The sequence below is a fragment of the Aspergillus brunneoviolaceus genome (assembly GCF_003184695.1).
Source record: "Aspergillus brunneoviolaceus CBS 621.78 unplaced genomic scaffold BO95scaffold_25, whole genome shotgun sequence".
Lineage (NCBI taxonomy): Eukaryota > Fungi > Ascomycota > Eurotiomycetes > Eurotiales > Aspergillaceae > Aspergillus > Aspergillus brunneoviolaceus.
Genome location: NW_020290755.1, coordinates 210,603 through 232,528, shown reverse-complemented (window position 1 = coordinate 232,528; position 21,926 = coordinate 210,603). Strand labels below are relative to the sequence as shown.

The 21,926-nt window shown below is 53.7% G+C and overlaps 10 protein-coding genes across 10 annotated transcripts; 5 read left to right on the top strand and 5 right to left on the bottom strand.

Moving 5' to 3' along the window:
- Positions 1 to 25: 25 nt before the first annotated feature.
- On the bottom strand, positions 26 to 1,492 carry gtmA (gliotoxin thiomethyltransferase). Its single transcript, XM_025586265.1, has 4 exons — positions 770 to 1,492; positions 668 to 706; positions 528 to 584; positions 26 to 460 (listed from the first exon to the last, which is right to left on the bottom strand). Exons 1-4 carry the CDS (start codon positions 1,161 to 1,163, stop codon positions 78 to 80), a joined length of 873 nt encoding a protein of 290 aa, XP_025443379.1. The 5' UTR covers positions 1,164 to 1,492; the 3' UTR covers positions 26 to 77.
- A 777-nt stretch (positions 1,493 to 2,269) lies between these two features.
- Positions 2,270 to 6,418, top strand: BO95DRAFT_386949 (condensin subunit SMC2). The gene is made up of 6 exons (XM_025583507.1): positions 2,270 to 2,384; positions 2,460 to 2,500; positions 2,593 to 4,750; positions 4,816 to 5,190; positions 5,242 to 5,915; positions 5,973 to 6,418. The coding sequence occupies exons 1-6, from the start codon at positions 2,358 to 2,360 to the stop codon at positions 6,235 to 6,237; spliced, it is 3,540 nt and encodes a 1,179-aa protein (XP_025443378.1). The 5' UTR covers positions 2,270 to 2,357; the 3' UTR covers positions 6,238 to 6,418.
- Positions 6,419 to 6,850: 432 nt separating this feature from the next.
- BO95DRAFT_360262 (CUE domain-containing protein) lies at positions 6,851 to 7,540 on the top strand (the record flags this gene model as incomplete). Its single annotated transcript, XM_025582476.1, has 2 exons — positions 6,851 to 7,132; positions 7,253 to 7,540. 2 exons carry the CDS (start codon positions 6,851 to 6,853, stop codon positions 7,538 to 7,540), a joined length of 570 nt encoding a protein of 189 aa, XP_025443377.1.
- A 639-nt stretch (positions 7,541 to 8,179) lies between these two features.
- Positions 8,180 to 9,416, bottom strand: psf2 (DNA replication protein PSF2; the record flags this gene model as incomplete). The annotated part of the gene is made up of 3 exons (XM_025584208.1): positions 9,151 to 9,416; positions 8,367 to 8,953; positions 8,180 to 8,288 (listed from the first exon to the last, which is right to left on the bottom strand). Exons 1-3 carry the CDS (start codon positions 9,262 to 9,264, stop codon positions 8,180 to 8,182), a joined length of 810 nt encoding a protein of 269 aa, XP_025443376.1. The 5' UTR covers positions 9,265 to 9,416.
- An 86-nt stretch (positions 9,417 to 9,502) lies between these two features.
- alg10 (dolichyl-P-Glc:Glc(2)Man(9)GlcNAc(2)-PP-dolichol alpha-1,2- glucosyltransferase) lies at positions 9,503 to 11,564 on the top strand. Its single transcript, XM_025586264.1, has 3 exons — positions 9,503 to 10,327; positions 10,378 to 10,515; positions 10,569 to 11,564. The coding sequence occupies exons 1-3, from the start codon at positions 9,571 to 9,573 to the stop codon at positions 11,504 to 11,506; spliced, it is 1,833 nt and encodes a 610-aa protein (XP_025443375.1). The 5' UTR covers positions 9,503 to 9,570; the 3' UTR covers positions 11,507 to 11,564.
- Positions 11,565 to 11,754: 190 nt separating this feature from the next.
- BO95DRAFT_430890 (tyrosyl-DNA phosphodiesterase 1) lies at positions 11,755 to 13,778 on the top strand (the record flags this gene model as incomplete). The annotated part of the gene is made up of 4 exons (XM_025584983.1): positions 11,755 to 12,264; positions 12,336 to 12,448; positions 12,534 to 12,984; positions 13,065 to 13,778. 4 exons carry the CDS (start codon positions 11,755 to 11,757, stop codon positions 13,776 to 13,778), a joined length of 1,788 nt encoding a protein of 595 aa, XP_025443374.1.
- Positions 13,779 to 14,110: 332 nt separating this feature from the next.
- BO95DRAFT_452306 (acyl-CoA binding protein) lies at positions 14,111 to 14,770 on the bottom strand (the record flags this gene model as incomplete). Its single annotated transcript, XM_025588139.1, has 3 exons — positions 14,111 to 14,224; positions 14,341 to 14,406; positions 14,519 to 14,770. 3 exons carry the CDS (start codon positions 14,768 to 14,770, stop codon positions 14,111 to 14,113), a joined length of 432 nt encoding a protein of 143 aa, XP_025443373.1.
- Positions 14,771 to 15,271: 501 nt separating this feature from the next.
- BO95DRAFT_360374 (putative U-box domain protein) lies at positions 15,272 to 16,332 on the bottom strand (the record flags this gene model as incomplete). Its single annotated transcript, XM_025582479.1, has 3 exons — positions 15,272 to 15,505; positions 15,582 to 16,119; positions 16,250 to 16,332. 3 exons carry the CDS (start codon positions 16,330 to 16,332, stop codon positions 15,272 to 15,274), a joined length of 855 nt encoding a protein of 284 aa, XP_025443372.1.
- Positions 16,333 to 17,404: 1,072 nt separating this feature from the next.
- Positions 17,405 to 17,905, bottom strand: BO95DRAFT_360425 (RpiB/LacA/LacB family sugar-phosphate isomerase; the record flags this gene model as incomplete). The annotated part of the gene is made up of 1 exon (XM_025582482.1): positions 17,405 to 17,905. The coding sequence occupies one exon, from the start codon at positions 17,903 to 17,905 to the stop codon at positions 17,405 to 17,407; it is 501 nt and encodes a 166-aa protein (XP_025443371.1).
- A 2,782-nt stretch (positions 17,906 to 20,687) lies between these two features.
- On the top strand, positions 20,688 to 21,807 carry BO95DRAFT_441779 (triose-phosphate isomerase). Its single transcript, XM_025586263.1, has one exon. The coding sequence runs from the start codon at positions 20,701 to 20,703 to the stop codon at positions 21,538 to 21,540; it is 840 nt and encodes a 279-aa protein (XP_025443370.1). The 5' UTR covers positions 20,688 to 20,700; the 3' UTR covers positions 21,541 to 21,807.
- Positions 21,808 to 21,926: the final 119 nt, after the last annotated feature.

Genomic DNA, 21,926 nt, shown 5'->3' with positions numbered 1-21,926 from the left:
TCGGTTCTTGGTGACTATAATATGCGCACATTATATTGTAGATTAGAGAATCATAGGTAAACTTCCCTCAATGCTCCTCACTTACTTCCCACCGCAACAACAGCCGACGGCCCCATATTTACTAGCCCATCTACCCCGAATCTCTCTTCCAGATACCTCTGCACCACCAATGGTGCTTCCGCCTGATACCGCTCTCGCTGTTCCTGAGTCCACAACTTTTCCATCACCAAATTCAGCATACTCCGTGAGAGCTGCACAAATTCAGAGATCGGAACTTCGACCTGCTCCGTCACAGAGGCCACCCGAACCTCTTTGAACCCTGCCTTCTCAAATCGGGACCTTACGAACGATTCCGAATCCCAGCCAACGTTATGCATAGCCAGGAACTCCTCTACGGTTGGGAACTTCAGGTCCTCAGACATTCCAGTGACAGCGGATCGGAGGAGAGACATCCAAGTCGCTATGCAGGAAAGTCAGTACCTCAGTCAACTGGTAAGTTCTCGGTAGAAGACCGGAGGGCACATTACCGTATTTCCAGGTCGTCGTCGCCAACATTCCCCCCGGCTTCAGGATCCTATAGCATTCTTCGCCACGCACACATCGATTGCACGTCAGGAAATCCGTTCCAGCGCGTCCACTGAACGATTTACACTGGAGCACAACTTACCATTCATCGCCGCCTCCGGGTCCGGGAATAGAGTGAAGGCTACAACAACGCCTCCCAGGTCAGCCTTAACCCTCACCGTCTCATGTGGAGGCGGAAACCAACCGAAAGCCGCGAATATATCGGTAAACCTTTCATCCGGAAAGCCGGTGCTCTGCGCATTCACCACCTTCGCTTCCGCGTTGGGCCATTTCTCTCGCTCGATGCGCTGCCGGGTGGCCTCGATCATCGTCTCGCTCAGATCGCCGCACGTCAAGCTCCAGCGCCTCTTGCTCTCGTCGTCCAGTGTGCGGGCGAGCGTGCTGGAGACGATGCCCAGGCCGCAGGCGTTGTCGAGGATCACGCGCGGGGTTCCGGAGCGTGCTCGCGCCGCGATGCGGGCGTGTTCGATCAGAGATGCGGCGAAGGGGCCGGTGAGTTTCTCGGCGATGTAGTAGTTGGCTAGGAATTCGGGGGTTTGGTAAGATGTGTACTTGAGTTTGGGGTGGGAGGTGGCCATTGTTTGGTGGGATGATTGGGGATTGGGGCTTGCAGAGAGGGGCTAGCGGTTGCAGAACTCGAGAAGGGGAGGGTGGAGTGCAAAAGAATCGATGGATGAGATGAAGTGGACGAGCTTGGTGAGTACTTCTTATATTACTTTTTTTCTCCATGCCCTTCTTCGTGTCTGCTGGCTGCTGCTGGGGCTGCAGAGGAATGTCTCCGAGATGTCTCCGGAGCACCTTGAGGACGAAAGTCTGGTATGAAATGATTGGTTCTTAGCTAGGCATGGTATAAATCCTTGAGACCTGGGGTAGTAGCAGTTTGTCTAATGACAAAGGGAGCTGGATTGTTAGGGCGGTGTTGATCCTCTGAGACATACTCGTAGACTAGTAGACGTCATGATGCCATGAAACTCGTATTCCAGTGTAGGCGGGGAGTATCGGTGTGCTATGCCACGATCATTTTGCAATATCGCGCAAGAGAACTAGAACTGTATAACAAGAACTGTAAATGCATAGTGTCTCTAAGGTACTCTGTTTAAGAAGGTTATAATCGATTTCTATTACGTTTATTCAAGGACGATTGCTGCTATCCCGGTCTTGGATGTACAGTATAGCTTCCGCATGCACTGGTAGTTTTCATAGCCACATTGCCATCGAATGTAAAGGCGCTCAACTCAAAACTCCGAGTAAAGAAAGACCAAAGGTACCTGCCACACCTAGTGGTTAGACTCTAGGACATGATCAGTTACCCCAAGGGCTTCGTAGTATTTTCATGAAGCATCGATCACGGACTTGATTGCATTGATGCCTCTCAAATACTCTCTCCGATAGTCCGCCTACTGACCGAGAATCGAGCAGAGACCTACAAGTGACAACTACGATATGGTGTGACTGCCCATCTCTGTCTCGGAGTGCCCTGCTGCAACTCACTCTGAGGTTATTATTGTACTACCTATGTAGGCGAAGAACCACATGCATTGTGATTGGTTGAGTTCTAAGATGGCCATTTCAATCACGTGTTGCCCCTCCATGATTACATTATCCAGATCACAGGCTTAGCCCAATGGAGCAAACAGTAAACACGCTGCCCGCCGCCGGCAAAACACCGCCCGCGAAAACAATTCCCGATCGAATTAGCGACACCCACCCACCCCCCTCATCGCCTATGCACCCAGAATTGTAGTTGATGGGGTAGAATCCGAGTCGCAGCCATGAGGATTACAGAAATTATCATTGATGTGAGTCCACTCTCCCCGTCCGCAAGAGATACATGTGAATGAATGTGAATCACTGACTCCGTTCGATCTCTACAGGGCTTCAAATCGTATGCCGTGCGTACGGTTATCTCAGGATGGTATGCGCTTACTGGGTCGCTGAATCAACTTACTCGATCTGCGAAAAATTTCTGGGAATGAACAGCTGATGATTTACACTTTCTGTCTCCAGGGACGATTCCTTCAACTCCATCACCGGCCTGAACGGTAGTGGAAAATCCAACATCCTCGACGCCATCTGTTTCGTTCTCGGTATCACGAACATGAGCACCGTCCGCGCCCAGAACCTCCAGGATCTCATCTACAAGCGCGGTCAGGCCGGTGTCACAAAGGCCAGCGTGACCATTGTCTTCGACAACCGCGACACGGCCAAGTCGCCCATCGGCTTCGAGGAGTATGCGACCATCTCCGTGACGCGCCAGATCGTCCTCGGCGGCACGAGCAAGTACCTCATTAACGGCCACCGCGCGCAGCAGCAGACCGTGCAGAACCTGTTCCAGAGCGTGCAGCTGAATATCAACAACCCCAACTTCCTGATCATGCAGGGCAAAATCACTAAGGTGCTGAACATGAAGGCGGTCGAGATCCTGTCGATGATCGAGGAAGCGGCGGGTACGCGCATGTTCGAGGATCGGAGGGAGAAGGCGGTGAAGACCATGAGCAAGAAGGAACTCAAACTGCGCGAGATCGAGGAGTTGCTGAAGGAGGAAATCGAGCCCAAGTTGGAGAAGCTCCGGTCCGAGAAGCGAGCGTTCTTGGATTTCCAGCAGACCCAGAACGACCTGGAGCGCTTGACGCGGCTGGTTGTGGCCCACGATTACCTGAAGAGCAATGAGCGGCTGCGTGTGACGGGGGAGGAGTGTGAGAATAAGAGACGGAGGGTGCAGGAGCTTGAGGACAGCGCAACGAAGCTCAAGGGCGAGATCGCCCACTTGGAGGACGATGTGAAGAGAGTCAAGGCCGCTCGTGATAAGGAGCTCCGTAAGGGCGGCAAGTTCCAGGCCCTGGAAGACGAAGTGAAGTCTAACTCGCACGAGCTCGTCCGATTGACTACGGTATTCGACCTCAAGAATGCTAGCATCGCTGAGGAGAAGGAGAAAATGAAGGAATCCCAGAAAGCAGTTAGCGACCTGGAAAAGGCCCTTAAGGAGAAGAAGAAGGTCTACGATAAGATGCAGGCCGAGTTTGATGCCGCCAAAGCAGAACTGGACGCCCAGACCTCCGAGGTGGAGCAGAAAGAGGAACTACTGCAAACACTCCAGACCGGTGTGGCTTCGAAAGAAGGCCAGGAGAGCGGTTATCAGGGTCAGCTGCAGGATGCCCGTAATCGTGCTAGCGCAGCTGCGACGGAACAGGAGCAAGCCAAGTTGAAAATCGCGCACTTGGAAAAGAGAATCAAGGAGGAAGAGCCCAGGGCGAAGAAGGCAAAAGAGCAGAATTCCGGTCTTCTCAAAGAACTGGAAGGATTGAAGTCTCAGGCGAAGAAGCTAGAGGCTGAGCTTACTAGGCTGGGATATGAGCCTGGCAGAGAAGAACAGCTTAACCAGGAGCAGGCGGAACTGCAAAGGGACATCCGCGAGCTGCGCCGGAGAGCTGACGAGCTCCAGAGGAAGGTCGCAAATATCGATTTCCAATACGCTGATCCTCATCCTCATTTCGATCGCTCAAAGGTCAAGGGTCTTGTTGCGCAGCTTTTCGCCTTGGACAAGGAGAAGGTTCAAGCTGCAACTGCGTTGGAGATTTGCGCTGGTGGACGCTTGTACAACGTTGTCGTTGATTCTGCTGAGACTGGTACCCAACTTCTAAAGAACGGCAGGCTTAAGAAGCGTGTGACAATCATTCCCTTGAACAAGATCTCGTCTTTCAGGGCCTCGGCAGAGAAGATCGGAGCCGCTCAGAATATCGCCCCTGGTAAGGTTGACCTTGCCTTGTCACTAATCGGTTACGACGAGGAAGTTACAGCGGCAATGAACTATGTTTTTGGCAATACCTTGATCTGCCAGGACGCTGAGACGGCCAAGCGCGTCACTTTCGATCCATCTGTTCGCATCAAGAGTGTGACGCTCGAAGGCGACGTCTATGACCCCTCGGGTACACTGTCCGGTGGCAGCTCCCCGAACTCAAGTGGTGTGCTCGTGACGCTCGGGAAATTGAATGAGATCACCAGAGAGATCCGCAGCAAAGAGCGACTCCTCGCCACCGTCGAAGAGACCATGAAGAAGGAGAAGAAGAAGCTTGACGCAGCCCGAACGATCAAGCAGGACCTGGATCTCAAAACGCACGAGATCAAGCTTACAGAAGAGCAGATCAGCGGCAACTCGTCTTCAACGGTAAGAGAAGTCTACCATGCATATCTCAAATCACACAATTCACAACAGCAGCTCACTGGAACTAGATCATTCAAGCCGTCGAAGAGATGAAAGCGAATATCGAGCAGCTGAAGCAGAACATTTTTGACGCGAAGACTCGACAAACAGAAGCATCCAAGGATATCAAGCGAATCGAGAAGGACATGAGCGAGTTCAACGACAACAAGGACAGCAAGCTGGCGGAGCTGCAAGCCTCTCTAGACTCTCTTAAGAAGAAGCTTTCTAAGAACTCCAACTCCGTGAAGACCCTACAGAAGGAACTCCAGAACTCCAGATTGGAATTGGAGCAGGTTGGCAGTGACCTGTCCGCGGCGGAGGAGCAAAGCTCCGAAGCCGAAAACACACTGAAGGCTCAGCTGGAGGAGATTCAGTCATTGAAGAGAGAACAGGCTCGGGTCAAGGTAGGCAAGCGAATAATTGCAGTGGCAAGTTGCGTACTAAAAATGTCATAGGATGCACACGACCTTGCACAAGCTCAGCTTGATGACGAACGAGCCAAGCTTAGCGGCTTTGATAACGAACTACGCGAGCTCGAAGTGGCGATGAAGTCTAAAGGCTCCCAGATAACTGAAGGCGGTCTCGAAATGCAGAAGCTGGGCCATCAGCTGGAGAAATTACAAAAGGACCAGCAGGTGGCTGCGCAGACGGTTGCCCATATGGAAAACGAGCATGAGTGGATCGCGGACGAGAAGGATAACTTTGGACGATCCAACACGCCCTACGACTTCAAAAATCACAACATTGCCGAGTGCAAATCAACTCTGCGGAATCTCACGGAGCGGTCCCAGGGTATGAAGAAGAAGATCAATCCCAAGGTCATGAACATGATCGACAGCGTGGAGAAGAAGGAAGCTGCGCTGAAGAACATGATGAAGACTGTCATTCGGGACAAGAGCAAGATCGAGGAAACGATCATCAACCTGAATGAATACAAAAAGGAGGCTCTTCACAAGACATGGGTTAAGGTCAATGGTGACTTCGGTCAGATCTTCTCAGAACTTCTGCCGGGCAGTTTCGCCAAGCTGGATCCTCCAGAGGGCAAGGATATTACCGATGGTCTGGAAGTCAAGGTCTCTTTGGGTAAGGTCTGGAAGCAGAGCTTGACGGAATTGAGTGGTGGACAGAGGTATGTGAAACCACACGGCGAAAGCCTTTGCGTATATGGACACTTACAGATGAGCAGATCTCTCATTGCCCTTTCTCTGATCATGGCGCTGCTGCAATTCAAGCCGGCCCCTATGTACATTCTGGACGAAGTTGATGCCGCTCTGGATCTTTCACACACACAGAACATCGGCCGCTTGATCAAGACGCGGTTCAAGGGATCTCAGTTCATCGTGGTGTCGCTGAAGGACGGTATGTTCCAGAACGCCAACCGTATATTCCGCACGAGATTCAGCGAGGGTACCAGTGTGGTCCAAGCTTTGACTGCTGCGGACCTTAAATAAGTTCGCCCTCCACAGAGACTTGATTCTTCGTTTGTGCATACTTCTTTTGGGCTACTCTGGTTAAGGACTGGGACAGGAAGCGTTATATTACCGGGTCATGGGGGTTACTGGATGAGGTGTTTTGGATGATGTATATGAATCTGGATGACTTTGCTGTTACAATTTAATGACATCTGTTGATAGTAACACGGCATTTTTGAAATAGTCGAGAATGGTGTATATGCACTACTCAATCGTACGAATACGAGTACGAGTTGGTAGGCAGGATGCCGTCAGCGGAAGTAGTTAGTTAACTTAAGTTAGTGAACTTCATACGGAGTTATCCAGCAGGGATTCCGCCCTCCCGTTCCGCCCTCCCGACTGCTCCACCGCCACCACATCGCCCGCTCTCCCTAATCTGCCGCGGCTTTCCTCAAGTTAACCAACATTCCCCTCCCTGGAAGCGTCTCCACCCATTATTTACCTTTTAGCGACAATTTGCCCCTGTTGCGGGTGACGTGAGGCCAGAGTTATTCTTCCACTCATTTTCGGCGATCTCACGCCTCTCACATCTGACATCCCTCGAGTCCTCCAACACTGACGCAGTCCCCTCCTTGACACGTGACCCATCACCATGCCTGACGAAGAACCGTCCTTGAACATCCCCTCCCTTCTCACCCTCGCCGTTGTCTCTTTCTTCGTGATTCGATGGTTTTTCAACCGTGACGGAGATGCTGGGGCCGAAACCGGTCGCAGCCGCACGCGAGGAAATGGCGTCGATCCAGCCCACGTCGAGCAGATCTCGCAGATGTTTCCTCAGCTCAGCCATCGCGAGATCATGTGGGACTTACAGCGCAACGGAGGGAACATGGCCGCTACTACGGAAAGAATCCTGACGGGCCGTGGCCTAGAAGTGGTACGTCTTGCGCCTAATGTGGTAGCACTCTGCTACTGTTCACCCTCTCTTGCCGGAGGGAGGGAGAGACTCAGCAGTCGGAACAGATGTTCAAACTAACGCCGCATGCAACCTCGATAGCCCCCTCCATCGTTCCAACCCCAGATCGCCATCCCGACCCCTACCGCGCCAGTACAGCCCGCCGCCGCTGCACCCAAGGCAGACGGCCAGGACCTGATCTCTCGGTACAACCTTCGCTCGAAAGTCGGCGCAGACGAGGACGCCGCGACCTCACAGGCTCAGTCCTCCACGGGTTGGTCGCAGAGCAAGGAGGAGCGACAGCGTTTGCTCCAGAAGCGCAGGGACGACATGATCTTGGCGGCGAGGAGGAAGATGATGCAAAAGGACCAGACGGCTGCTGCTCAATGAGGGCCCCCCTTTTTCGATGTGGCTCTGCGCCCAGGCTCTTCCCTCCCTACTATTCACTATTTCTTCGTTGTGACTTAGCACGGCCTGCATATATGCATGGGATCGATCGTTGTGGGCTTTCATCGCTTCAGGCTTCTCTCCCAGTCAAATTTGGATTGTCCTTTCCCTTTTTCTCTTTTTGTTGTGACCTGGCCTTTGTTAGCTCTCGTCGTTAGTTCTATACCTTTGCTTTTTTTTTTGTCGGCGTTGAGGATGGTTCAAGATTCAATCAATGCTGACAGTACCTTTTTCGGCTCGGCTCCGACATTTTCCATGTTTCGGGGGTGATGGTGTTGACTTTACTGCAAGTTGTTGTAGGTTGCTGTCCCTATTGGACGGATTCACCCTTTTTTGCAGGGCGCGACTTGTTCATACGGCGGGGGATTGTATCATTTCCAAGTAAATGGACCAGATTGATACGCACTGTATGCGGTGTAGTAAATCTGTCATCAAAAGAATACGCGAGGGTATATATACATATGACTTTCCCGGTTGGGTGCTGCAAAATGCCATGAAAAAAAAAGTACTGTATGTCTCCGTGAACGCCGACTGCAGATGAGCAGCCCTGTGTCAGAAAGGAAGGGGCCGTCTTCCCGAGATCTAGAATTCCATTTCATCGTCATCGTCCTGCGTCGCATCGTATCCACCGTTAGCCATCTCTTCCGCCAGCTCCTCCCTCCGAGCCTGTTCTCTGGATGCGCCGATCCGTCTAAGGACCAAAAAAGTTAGCCAGCTGCAAGCAACCAAAGAAGAACCTTCCCCATGATGTACACGGGAATAATCATACCGGAGCCCATCGACCACCCCGGAGATAAACCTCCGACCCTCGCCGAGCTCGATCGCCCCGACGCCCGTCAGCGCCACGCCGCCTCCGCCCATCGCCGCGGCGTCCAACGCGTCCACCCCGGACCGGATCTTGGCCATGCGCACCTCGCGCAGCTCCTTCAGCAGCCGGCGGGTCTGGTCGGGGTCCACCAGGTCGTCGCTCGCCGCGTCCAGAAGCATATTCCCGACCTCGAGCCAGTGGAAGGGCAGCGTTTGCAGCTCCTGCGGTGGGACATGGTCGCGCGCGACGTTCTGCGGCAGGAACGGCGGCGCCGGGTAGTATCTCTCGCCGTCCGGGGTGTAGCGCGGGGTGGCGACGGCGGGCTCGCCGCGGTCGTGGAGGAGGGGTTGGCCCGGTAGGGGCGGCGGCGGGGAGAAGGTGTCCTTGTACTCTTCGTATTGGGTCTCGATGTCCAGGATGAAGGAGAGGGACTCCGGATGGAGCCACGAGGGCGGGAGGATGTTGGCGCGTCGTTGGCGTTTGAGGAGAAGCGCGAGCCAGAGGGGGAGGGAGGCGCGTCGGGGGGGGATGAGAGGTTCAACGGGGCCCTGGTGTATTCAAGCTTTAGGATCTTCCATATGCGCAGAGAGAGGGAGATGCTGGTGCGGAGTGGGGAAAGGAGAGGTAGTTGTATAGAGACGCGGCTCGGTTACATGTGCGTGAGTGGTTTATGGAAATCGACTTTGAATGCGAATGGGGATATTTGAAGCATATCATGAGTGTTTCCTCGATCGCTAACACTTACACCAAGCAACTCCAGCCCTTCCAGACGCTGACGCGGCAGGATAGTGACCATCTCCATCTCGGCCAGAAAGGAGATCTCCGGGGGCATGATGCCCCGCGGGAGGGGAAAGGCCATTGTCCCTCAGTCAGGCAAATTGGGCGATGGAAAGGGATGGAAGGCTTAGCAGAGGGACACGGTCCATGCCCCGTGATCGATCTCTAACAGATGAAAAGAGAGCAAAATGCGACAGACGAGCTGTTCAGTCATGCCATTCAAGATCAAAGAAAGATTGACAGGCGTGTGGGAAGGCGGTCTGTTTGCCCGGTTTGCAGCGGAATTTATTCTTCCCTTTTCGGAGCTGTCGGACTTGATCCATATTGTACTGTACTTTCCCCTCCAATTGTGAAAGCATGAGTTTCGTTTGAAAAGGCATCCTTCATCATGAATGCGCAACCAAAGTCAGGCGTGGTTTTGGCCGCTCGCTATGCCGTGCCCTTTTGTTTGCTGTTGATCCCCATCTGGCTGAGCAGGATCAATGCTCACGTCCCCGAACCATATCTGGACGAAGCGTTCCACGTTCCTCAAGCGCAGGCTTACTGGGCTCACAAATGGACGCATTGGGATCCTAAAATCACCACTCCTCCGGGGCTGTATCTCTGGTCCTATGGGCTGTGCGCGGTTCTTCTGTTCCTTCGTGGTGCTCCTACGGAGCTTACCCCGGAAGTGCTGCGTGCGACCAACGTGGCAGCTACTGCCATTGCGCTACCGTATCGCTTGCAGACGTTGTTGGATAGATTGCGCAAGACTCGCAATACACGTCCCTCTGGGGCTTGGCTCAGCCATACGGTGCTGAACATCTGCCTCTTCCCGCCCATTTTCTTCTTTTCTGGGCTTTACTACACCGATATTCTTGCCTTGCTAGTGGTTGTTGAAGCATACAACTGGGACCTCAAACGTTCCGCAGACGGCGCGTGGGCTCCACTCAAGACCGGGGCTTTCATTCTCCTCGGACTGGTAGCTTTGGCGTTTAGACAGACGAACATTTTCTGGGGAGCCATTTTTCTAGGTGGACTGCAGGTTATCCGGCAGCTGAGACTGATATCTAAGCCGTGCCGGTCGTCGGGTCTCGCGGGCATTGCTCGACAGGGATGGCAGAATGAGCTGTACGACCCTCTCGTCTCGGAGGCTTCTATTGAAGGTGGGCTTTTTCTTCTTGAGGCTTGTTGTTGGCTTGGTTGACAATTCTAGACTATTTCAAAACCTCTATTTCACTGCTAACGGTCGCCGTGGGTAATCTCGGCACCGTGATCTGTACTTCAATTCCCTACCTCCTCATCCTCGCCGGATTTGGTTCATTCGTCTTCTGGAATGATGGTGTTGTCCTAGGTGGGTTTGTTCGTCTCCAGAAAACCCTCATGTAGATCACTGACAATCCCCAGGGCACAAGGAATTCCACACTGCCGGCATTCATCTGCCGCAGATGCTCTACATCTGGCCCTACATTGTGTTTTTCTCCTGGCCACTACTCCTCGGACCTGTCATCAACTTGGCTCTTCCCAAGTCCTTCCTTCCAAAGTTCATCGATTTCGGTTTCTCCAAGAGACAGAAGGGACTCCCAAAGCTGCTGACAGCACTTATTGTGATTCCAACTATGCTAGTCGTTGTCCACTTCAACACCATTGTGCATCCTTTCACGCTGGCTGACAACCGCCATTACGTCTTCTACGCTTTCCGGATCCTCCTACGAACCCATCCAGCGGTCAAGTACGCCGCTGTTGTCGTCTACTTCCTTTGCGCATGGATGGTAATCTCTGCCCTCGGTTTCTCCACTGCCCCTCAGCCGCCCCAGATGAGGCAGATTTCGCAACCTGCAGCCTGGCAGTACCCGGAGCAGCAGAAAGAGCCGACCCAGAAGAAGGTGGAGCGCAAGCAGAAGACAGCAAAGAAGGCTGTCAAGGCATCTAAGCCGGCGGCACCCAAGCTGGAGCCCATTTCCGAGGAGGCATTCGCCAGGATCCAAGCCCACCTCATTCAGCGCCAGAAGCAACAGCAAGGGGCGCCGCAGGTGAGCTTTGTGCTCGTCTGGCTCGCGGCCACGGCGTTGTCTCTCATCACTGCTCCTCTGGTTGAGCCACGATACTTCATCATTCCGTGGGTTATGTGGCGTCTTCACCTTCCGCCGCAGCCGACGCCGTTGGTGCACCGGCGTCCCCAGACTGCTATTGATGAACTCAACGCAAAGATGGCTACCAACTTTCCGTTGTTCTTGGAGACCTACTGGTTCTTGGTTATCAACGCGGTGACCGGATACATTTTCTTGTACTGTGGGTTCGAATGGCCGCAGGAACCAGGCAAGATCCAGCGGTTCATGTGGTGAGACTGGGGCTTGGTTGAGATTGTATAGTATATAGAATCTATGTAAAATAGTGTATTATTAGTGTATCCAATTGTTTACTTGTGGTAAATTAGCCCGACAACGTATCAAAGAAGATAGTAGACCTTCAATGGTGGAATGGCAGCTGCGGTGGTACGCAAGCCGACAATTGATTGTTCCGCCCACTTCCTTCTCCGCACCAACCTCACTTCTCCAACTTTTTGTTCGCTTTCATTGAATCTGCCTCCACGATGGACGAACCAGACCGTCCTTCGAAACGAGCAAAACTTCTCGCGCCAGCTACGAAGCCCGAGGTTTCTGACGAAGGTCATGCACCTAGTCATGACGATAGCACCGATCTCATCAAACCTCTAGCTTCGCTGCACCGCTCCATTACACCTCCATTATCATCCCGCTCCCTCAGGGACCCCGCACGACCGCCACCAGCCCACGACTCCTCCATATCCTCTCCGTCCAGCAAAGCACAGCAGCCATGCAGTCGGGACCAGAAAGTCCTCCCCTCGCCCATCCAACTCACCCACATCCGAGACTTCCCACCCTCCTCCGGCAACAATGTCGACACGGTCCGACTCCGCGATATCCTAGGCGACCCCCTGATCCGCGAATGCTGGCAATTCAACTACCTCCACGATGTAGACTTCCTGATGAGCCAGTTCGACGAGGACGTGCGGGCCCTTGTCAAGCTGAAGGTGGTGCACGGGTCGTGGAAGCGCGAGGCGCCGAACCGGGTGCGCATTGATGTATGTTTCTGCCCGTCACGAATTTCAGACCCCAGAGAATCCCAGTGGACTAACACTACCAACCACCTCAGGAAGCATGCGCACGATACCCCAATGTCGAGGCGATCGTGGCCTACATGCGCGAAGCCTTCGGAACCCACCACTCCAAGATGATGGTTCTCTTGCGACACGATGATTGTGCCCAGTGCGTCTCTTTCCCGCTTCCCTAGTATGAAGTGTACGTGCGTATGTGAATGGGGAGGCTTAAGCGCTAAACCTTGAGGAAATAGAGTTGTCATCCACACGGCCAACATGATCCCCGGGGACTGGGCGAATATGACCCAGGCGGTGTGGCGATCCCCTCTCCTTCCGCTGAGCACGAGCAGAGATAAAGTTGATCCGAGCGATAGTGACGACTCCCAACAACTCCCCGGGTCCGGAGCCAGATTCAAACGAGACCTGCTGGCTTATCTGGGTGAGTATGGGTCCAAGAAGACGGGCCCGCTGGTCCGGCAACTGCGTCAGTATGATTTTGGGGCTGTGCGGGCGGCGCTCGTTGCCAGCGTGCCGTCGAAGCAGAAGTTGAGCGAGGCGGATGCGCGGGTCAAGACGCTTTGGGGCTGGGTGGCGTTGAAGGATGTGTTGAAGGATGTGCCTCTCGCCGTTTGTAATATCAAGAAGGAGGGCGAAGGCTTTGAGGAAAGGAAGGAGAAGAAGAAGAGGCCGCACATTGTTGTTCAGGTGAGTTTGAGGTTCTGTCTGTATCGGTGCTTGTGCTACTGCTACTACTGCAAATATGGGATCATGCTGATCTGCTCCAGATCTCCTCGGTGGCGTCACTCGGGCAGACAGACAAATGGCTGAGAGATGTCCTGTTCGCATCCCTGGCGCCTAAGAGAGAGGCCTTCAAACCGCGGTACTCTATTGTCTTTCCCACGCCGGATGAGATCCGGCGCTCCTTGAACGGGTACGGATCCGGTGGCTCTATCCACATGAAATTGCACAGCGCGGCTCAGCAGAAGCAGCTACAGTATATGCGGCCCTTTCTGTGCCGTTGGGCAGGGGATGATGATGATAATGATGATGAGCAACCCACCGAACCACGACGGGAAGCGGGCCGCCGACGTGCGGCGCCGCATATCAAAACATACATCCGGTTCTCTACGGAAGAGAAGACCACGATCGATTGGGCTATGGTCACGTCGGCGAATCTGTCTACACAGGCGTGGGGTGCGGCGGTCAATGCGAACGGGGAGGTGCGGATCTGCAGCTGGGAGATCGGCGTGGTGGTGTGGCCGGAGTTGTTGACCAGAGAATCACCGGACACCGACACCACTGCTCCTGCGAAGACAGTGATGACGCCGTGCCATCGAACAGACACCCCCGCTGCCGCTGCAGACGATGCCGCCGTCACAGTCGGATTCCGGATGCCATACGATCTCCCTCTAACTCCATATCACGCAGAAGACATCCCCTGGTGCGCCACAGCCAGTCACAGCGAGCCCGACTGGCTTGGACAGACATGGGAAGGTTGAGAATGGAAAGCCCAAGTGACACCAGAGCACTCGACATGTATATATGACTTACCCAACCCACACACACCACCCCCTCAACTCTATACAATCGACACCCCTACCTCAATTCGGGGATTCAAAAACAAGACGGACGGCAGGAAATGCTGCTTCGCTCATAACATTGCATAATCAAGAGGACACACACACACTCATTCGACTATCCATAGGCCAAATGGAAGAGAGAATTGAACCAAGAAAAAAAGCGAGAACCCAAAGCAGATAGCAAAAAAAGTCCCCAGAGTTCCATAACCAACAAGTGTAGGTATGTTTCAGTCACGCTTTCATTCCGTCGTCTACTGAGTACCGTACTTCTCGATGAGGTCGTTAACCTCCTTGATGTAGTTGGCCTGAGCGCGCTGCTGGCTGATGTGGCTGATCTCCTTCCAGGCGTTGTACTTGTACTTGGACTGTTTGTGGTGCATGCTTAATTAGCCCACTTCTTCCTCAACTCCCCCGCCCTTGGAGACTACCTTCCAGCCTCCAGGGGTAAATGCAAGACCAAAGTATGGGATGATAAACTCACCTCCAACTGATAGAAAGAAGGCTGGGCGGGCTCCTCGTTTCTCGAGCGCTTGAAGTACTTGTAAAGCTGTCGAGCAAAACAAAAGAAATCAGCATCGGCATCGGCAATCCAAAGATTTGATCATAGTTCTCCTTGGAGAAGCTCTTCTGGACAAAAAGAAAAACAAAAAAACACATACAGTCAACATCTCGGTCTGCCCGGGCTCGGAAGACAGCTGCTTGACGAGCAGGGTGGCGAACTCGAAGGCGCTCTGCAGGGCGGCGGCCTGCTCGCCCTCGACGGAGGCGCTGTCATCGCCGGCCAGGACGACCGCGATGGCGGCGGAGAAGGCGTCGGCGTTGACCTTGTCGGCGGCGGCCTGCACCGCGGGGGTGTACTGGGCCTTGGACTGGGCGGCCGAGAGGGCGGTGGTGAAGGCGGAGACGGACATTTTGGAGGATGTTTTTCTTTTTTTTTGTTTGTGAAAAGGGGGTTGAGGTTGAGGAGGAGGAGTGGGAATGGAAAAGGGACGAAAGAAGAGGGGAAATCAGATGGATTGATGGATTGATGGAGGGGGCGTGACTTGGTCAATGGTTGTCGTGGTGGGGGTGGAGGGGTGGGTTTGTTTGGTTTGTTTGGGTTTGGTTTGGTGGGGTTGACGCTTGGAGAAAGAGGGGATTGTTGAGATCACGTTTGTTTTTCTCATCTAATCGTTAGCTGTCAAGAAGATTAGCTGATGGGTTCGCAGCAGTAGTACTTTAGATGTTCTATTGATGACCGCTTTATGCCTATGTGCATCTAGGAATGATAAATTAACACGGGAATATGAACACAGAAAGGGAAAACAGAATGACAACTCTAGCATCTGATCCATCCACCAACGCCCAACCAATCTGTAACTTGACAAACTGCGCTCAAGAAAGACTCAAAATGTCGAAGTACAGTTCAAGATCTACCAGTCAACCGCCCAGCCGTTCTTCTCCAGAAACTCCTCACACACCCCCTTTAATGCATAGTTGGGCCGGAGGTCATCCGCTGTCATGGGTACGCGCGTGATCGGGTCGACCTTGGACTGTTCCACGTACTTGGTAATCGCAACACGCTCGAAGCTGGTCCCGGACGGCGTGATCACCGGATCGTGCATGATCTCGAATGTGATCGGGTCGATGAGGTAATCGGGTACAACCTGTTGTAGGAGTGGGAGTCACACAAAAGTCAGCTTTCTAGACCCCAAAATGCCTCGGCTATGTCAGGAAACTCACCCGTTCCTGAACCTCCCCCTTCGACGCAATGGCAAACGTCTCCCGCAACCCCTGTAGCGTCTTCGCCGTATCCTCCCGGAGCGCTTTCTGGTCCTCCGAGAAGCCGATCTGGCCGATCTCCCCGCGGTCCAACTGTCCCTGAAGGTCCTCCAGCGCTCGCTGCAGGTCCGCCTCGATCAACCGTTCCACACTCGCCAGAGTGCCGTTCATCTCCCGCACGCGGGCCGCCTCCTTCGCTGCCCACAGCTGCTGCTTCGCGCGCAGGACCGTCTTGGACAGATTCTCCGACTGCACATTCTTGGCCGCCAGGCTCGCCTGGTATGCCTCCGTCGCGACTTCGTGCGCCTCCTGCGGCCGTTGCAGCTCCAACAGGGCCTGCGCCAGATAGTAGCGACTTTTCAGGCTGGCGGGGTTCTTCGCGCCGTACAAGTCGATCGCGGCGCGCGCGTCCTGCTCGACGCCGGCCCAGTTCTCGAGCTTCATGCGGGTGATCGCCCGGTTGGAGAAGAATGTAGGCTCTTTTGGGTTCTTTTGGACACTGCAGCGGGAGCCCCGGGGCAATTTAGTTGGCAAAATGTCTTTGCAGCATGGCAGGCGAGGAAGACTCTCGCAAGCAAGAAGGGGCAGGACTCCTAGATTTCTTCCCCGTGTCTTGAGGCTGGACTCACGCTTGGGAAAACATCTCCTCCGCGCCGGCATAGTCGCCCGCCTTGTAGAGCTGATTGCCCTTCTCTTTGAGTTCAAAGGCCATTGTTGGGGTGCTACCGTGCCCGCCGTACACCGGGTCTGAGGATTCTGGGTGCGAAAACAGAAGGAGATATCCGAGAGCGTCGGGGTTCGTCAGCAGAAAGGTGCTTGATGCGAGGCCTCAACAGCGTGTCTGTGAGAGTGTTTGGTCCCTTTTTTTGTGTTGGTGCCAGTGAATGAGTAATTGAGCGGAGCGATCGGTTTCTGGTGGGGCCCAGTCCAGTGATGATCCACTGCTCGGTGCGGAGCTAATGCGGTCCTGCGATACAGTAGAACGGCGGTAGAAGTTCTGAAAATGCTTTTACCTCATGTATGCAGCGCGATTGTGTTGGAAAGGTGGCCTAAAAGGGGGGTGTGCTTGGATGGTAAGACACGCGACCGGAGTAGGCTCAGTCAGTATGTCTCACGGTAAGAAAGCAAAGCACTTCGCCGCTGATTTGGGTAGGGGAGGCGCGGACTGGCGCTGTCCTCATTGGAAAAGGGAAGCCCGGAGCAGTCAGTAGGGTTGTGCGCCATTGTTGCTCAGGTAGACACGACCCTTGATGTATCTGTGACTTGCTCCTGTCCTTTTGTAAATCGAAGCTGATCGACCCCCGCAGAACGATAGCTGAGTCAGCACATTAGCCGCAGAACGAAAGTATGGGGTAACTAGTCGCAATGTATGGAGTTTGGAGAGAGAGCAAGTAAAAACGTTGCGCGGAAGGATGGGACAGAAGGTACAATGCTAGAATATGGTAACTACGGGCTGCTACGGTCTTGTTGAAGTCCCAATTTGTATTTCATTGAACCACAATTTTGCTAAGTCAGAGCTAGAGAGGATATGAGCAATTGGCCTGCCATTATAATCCCATTCATCAGGCGGTTATCATCAATTTCGTTTTGAGGTAGGTATTTATATAAGTGTTCAAGAGTGACTAGGCTCGGATCCAGTCCGCAACCAGGTCGCTTCGCTCGAAAATTATAATCGAAGACAGGCTAACGATCTTCGCATCCTCTGATGAGCAGAGGGAGTTTCGAGTGATTGACGAAAAATGTGATAGTAAATTCACACAGGGCTTGTTCCTGCTTCAGACCGTCTACTGAGCGGCAGCAGCTTGACTGAAGAATTGGGCTTCGTAGTCGGAGATAGCTTGGACCTTCTCGGCGGAGGCGCTCTTGGGGTCGAAGCGGTAGGTCAACCACTCGTTGGCGAGCTTCTTGGCAAGCTCAATACCAATGACGCGCTGGCCGAAGCAGAGCACCTGAGCATCGTTGCTAAGGATTGAGCGCTCGACGGAGAAGGAGTCGTGAGCCGTCACAGCACGAATCCCGGGTACTTTGTTGGCAGAGATAGCGACCCCGAGACCAGTGCCGCAGATGAACAGCCCGCGGTCTGCCTTGCCCTCCTTGATGAGTTTGGCGCCAGCAACAGCGGGATGAGGGTACGCTGTCTTGTCTGTAGTGGAGTTGACGCCTACGTCGAGGATAGAGTCGACCAGCGGGCTTTTCTCCAAGGCGGCCTTGAGAGTTTCCTTGTAGGGCTGACCAGCCTCATCGCAGGCCATGACGATGCGGAGGGGCTTGAGATCGGTAGACATGATGGGTATTAAGCGATTAACAGGTGAAATGTAACGTATAAGGGACCCTCGCGAAAGAGACGGACAGGAAGGGCGGATATGTCTGATAAAGGACAAGAGTGGATGATGGAACAATGATGAAAAAATGTCGTCTGGGACTGGGATCGAATCAGCCTTTATATCCTCCTCCACCGAGTCCTTCCTCGAGCTCTCTTTCTGTTGGGACCCGAACAGAATGTAGGCTGAGCCTGGGTGCGTGCGTGCGTGCCTCTTGAGACCCAAACTTTGGTATTTGATGAGGGGAGAGGACACTGCTCACTGCTCCAATCAGCGCCTTCGACAGCATCGGGTGCATTCAGCACATTGCAGTAAGACTGCAGTACGTGCAGTACGTGCAGTACGAACAATATCTGACGCGCGCACCTCCAGAGGTCGCTTGTCTCCACACCAGCGATCGTTCCAAAGAAGCCTGTTTCGATGGAATGCAGGTTGATTGAATGGTTGGGTCTGGCAGGTCCACCATGGCGTCATGAACTTATCCGCCGGGGAAAGGGAGACTCCCGATATCTGTTCCGATTAATGTACCTTAAATTATTACCTACTCATCCAGTGATACATGGATCCATCATGGATACCTACCAAGATAATCGTCCAAATTCGGAAACCCGGCGTTGCATCCACCATGATGGAACCAATGATCCACAACCTGAATGGATCCCTTCATCCTCCAGTCGTCCGCCAGGCTAGTTTATCAACAATTATCCTCGGCTCTAGACGCGACTCCTAGCCAGGCACCAAATTTTGAAATCAATGTGTTTGATGTTGGGATCGCAATGCTCTTCTTGCTTTGAAGTGTATACGTTGTTACCGATCCTTTCCAGTGCAGAGCAAACTAACCATCCTCGGATAGCGTCTGTACCGGTTTGACTTACTTCTCGACACCGCCTCTGAAGTACACGACTACGCCCACCTTGCATTCCTAAGTCGTTGTTTGGCACCTGTCTCTGCCTCATGCTGGGTGGCTTGCAGAAGACCCGAGGAAACCCTTATATTCTCTCTTTGCAGATGGTTGGTACCAGCTAAGGTATGCAGATCGACGTATCAAGTGTATCTCCATTGATGCGCAAACCAGCTCCTCGCAGTGCTGACGATTGATCGACTCTCTTCAATCCAACATTTCCGGCTCTGTTAGGATTACCCGAGTAATCCTTATGACATGGGAGGCTCAAACCCGGTGCCTGGTTACGCCGCAGTGGCTGCCGTGGTTAGATTGAGAATTGTTAACCTAGAAGAGTATGAACTGCAGACCGGAAATCTATAAAAATACTGTAGGCGAGGCTTTTACTCGCCCTATCAGCAGGCACAATCTCCTATCCTTGCGAAGACAGGCCAGGGTAAAGTCGGAACCAGCAGGAGACATGATTTAGTTGTCGTTCTGGTCCATTAATGAAGCCGACGGGACCAAAACTTGAGGAGCTTCCAGACAATGACGCCCAATGGGGTGGGCGGAACACCACAACATATTGGAGGAATGTTGCAGGTTGCATATGATATGTTTGCGCCGATGCAGTGATGTGTCTTCCAAGCCGAAAATTTCGACTCTATCCGGTACGGTACGATGTCCTGTACATAGGGACTACCGTATGAAGTAGATACGGTACCTCTAACTTATTCATGGATCCAGGCGCGGCGCACATCGGAGTGGGTTTTGGAGTGGATTGCACGCTCGATTCTCCACCCGCCGCCCCACGGCGGATCGACTGAGCTGCCAAAGTGCCTAGACTACTTTTACTCTGTAGTCATCTTATACATTGATTGTTGTTGAGTGCAGCTGCTCTTTAGTCGACTGCCTCTGAATTATGAGTATGTTGCCTGCGATTCCGGATCTTGCGACTCTCCGTATCTTACCGTACTCAAGAGAGTCATCCGTACCTCTCCGTCTTCCATCTTCCCCAAGCAAGCCATGCTGCAAGCCACCATCTTGGAGAGGGCAAGACCGGGGTCGATCAACCCCTCCTCCTGCCGTGCCACAATATCGCACCCATCTTTATTCTCAGCACGAGATTACAGAAGAATACGGAGTAGAGAAGTCCCATATGGTAGAGTAGAGTAGAGTTTCCATCCCTCCTTGAGATGTCCCGGTACTGTGCGTTGACATCATCTCGTGTTCCAAGCACCAGCCAGGTATGGTATGCGATGTCAGTTGCGTTCTTTTCCCCTCCGGTTGAAGTTGGCTCTGCCCTGCTCTTTCGGTCACAGCAAACATGCCAGAAACCGGCACAGATTCATAATCTCAATTTTGATTGCTTCTCTGAAACTAGAGATGCAACACGGAAGTAGCACATGCACCAGGCCTGGGACGGAGTAGTCTATGAACTACTAACTAGTAGTTAAAGGGCACTACGGTGCCCCTCGGCCAGCGGCCAGCCCCTCCTTTCCCAGCAGCATTTTACCCCACCCCGTCATCCGATCCTATCGCTTTGATAACCAATACTGACATTCCTGTTCGATTCAAGTGTGACAGCAAAACTCCCGATTTGGGACTAGTAGACCGCTTCCTCAGGTTCCTCCAAGTGGTTTTGAAGGATCCATGACTTGCCAAACTATCCCCGAGCCAACAGCTTGAACCTCGACTGAACATCCACCACCACCACAACTATTGTTCCCACCACCACCACTACCACCACCACCACAACTATTGTTCCCATCACCACCACTACCACCACCACCACCACTACCATCAACCACCATAACCACCCACCATGGCATTAACATACCCCACCCTCCCCCCAACCCTCCTCATCATCTCCCTAAAGATGTACTTCACTCCCGCCCAGACTCAAGAATACTGCCGCGCCCTCCTCGACCCGCAGAACAACATCGTCCGACCCTCGCACCACCACTCCAAGCTCCTCCTAGCCCTCATCCCCGACTTCCTGACCATCTACCCCTGCGCCGAGATCATCAAGCAATGGGAAGCAGCGACAGCGTCACCCCAACAACGACAAGACCGGACATTCCTCCTCGGCGCCCAAGACTGCTTCTGGGAGACTCGAGGCCCCTACACGGGCGAGGTGTCGCCGTCCGCGCTGCGGGCGCTGGGCGTCTCGATTGTGGAACTCGGCCACGCGGAGCGCCGCGATCTCTTCGGCGAGACGGACGAGCAGACCGGCCGCAAGGCGGCCGCCGTGTGCGCCAACGGCATGGTCCCCTTGGTCTGCATCGGCGAGTTCACCGCCCCGGGCCCCGTGGCCTCGCAGGCTGTCGGGCGCGCGGTGCAAGAGTGTGCGGGCCAGGTGCGCGCGGTGCTGGCCGCCATCCCCGCGGACGCGCCGGTCATCTTCGCCTACGAGCCGGTCTGGGCGATTGGGCAGCCCGCGCCCGCGGGCGTGGAGCATATTGCGGCGGTGGTGGAGGGGATTAAGGCTGTGGTCATGGGGACTTGTGCTGGTGGTGCTAGTGGTGGTGGTACCGCCGGCAGCCGCGCGGGGGAGGTCCGCATTCTCTATGGTGGGAGTGCCGGCCCTGGGCTGTGGGGCGCGGGCGGGCTGGGCAAGGCCGTCGATGGTATGTTCCTGGGGAGGTTCGCCCACGAGATCGATGGGGTTCGCAATGTGGTTCGTGAGGTCGAGGAGACGATAGGTTTGACGGCGTGAGTAAAGTCAAAGTCGGAAAGATTTTTGTTCCTGTGTATTGAACCGTTTCAAGTCGGTACGCGATTATTCCATTGAGCAATGGCAGTGCGAGGCAGGATCCAATCAATACCTGACCTGACATGATACGAGTTGAAATCTCCAAGGATATTCATTTCGAAGCTGGCTATTCTCTAAAAGGCAATGCCGAAACAATGCAGTGGCATGCTGCCTATCCGCCGGGGGGGGGGGACAATGATTTGCCAAGTCTCCAACTTCTCTTCTCGTGCTCGGGATGGTTGTTCTTGGTGCTTCCGGGGATCTGGACTCCCGTCGAACTTGCGCGGAGTTGGTCCCGTGCGGGGAAAGAAAAAAAACACGTGGGGGCACCTGACCTTTCCCCAACTGCT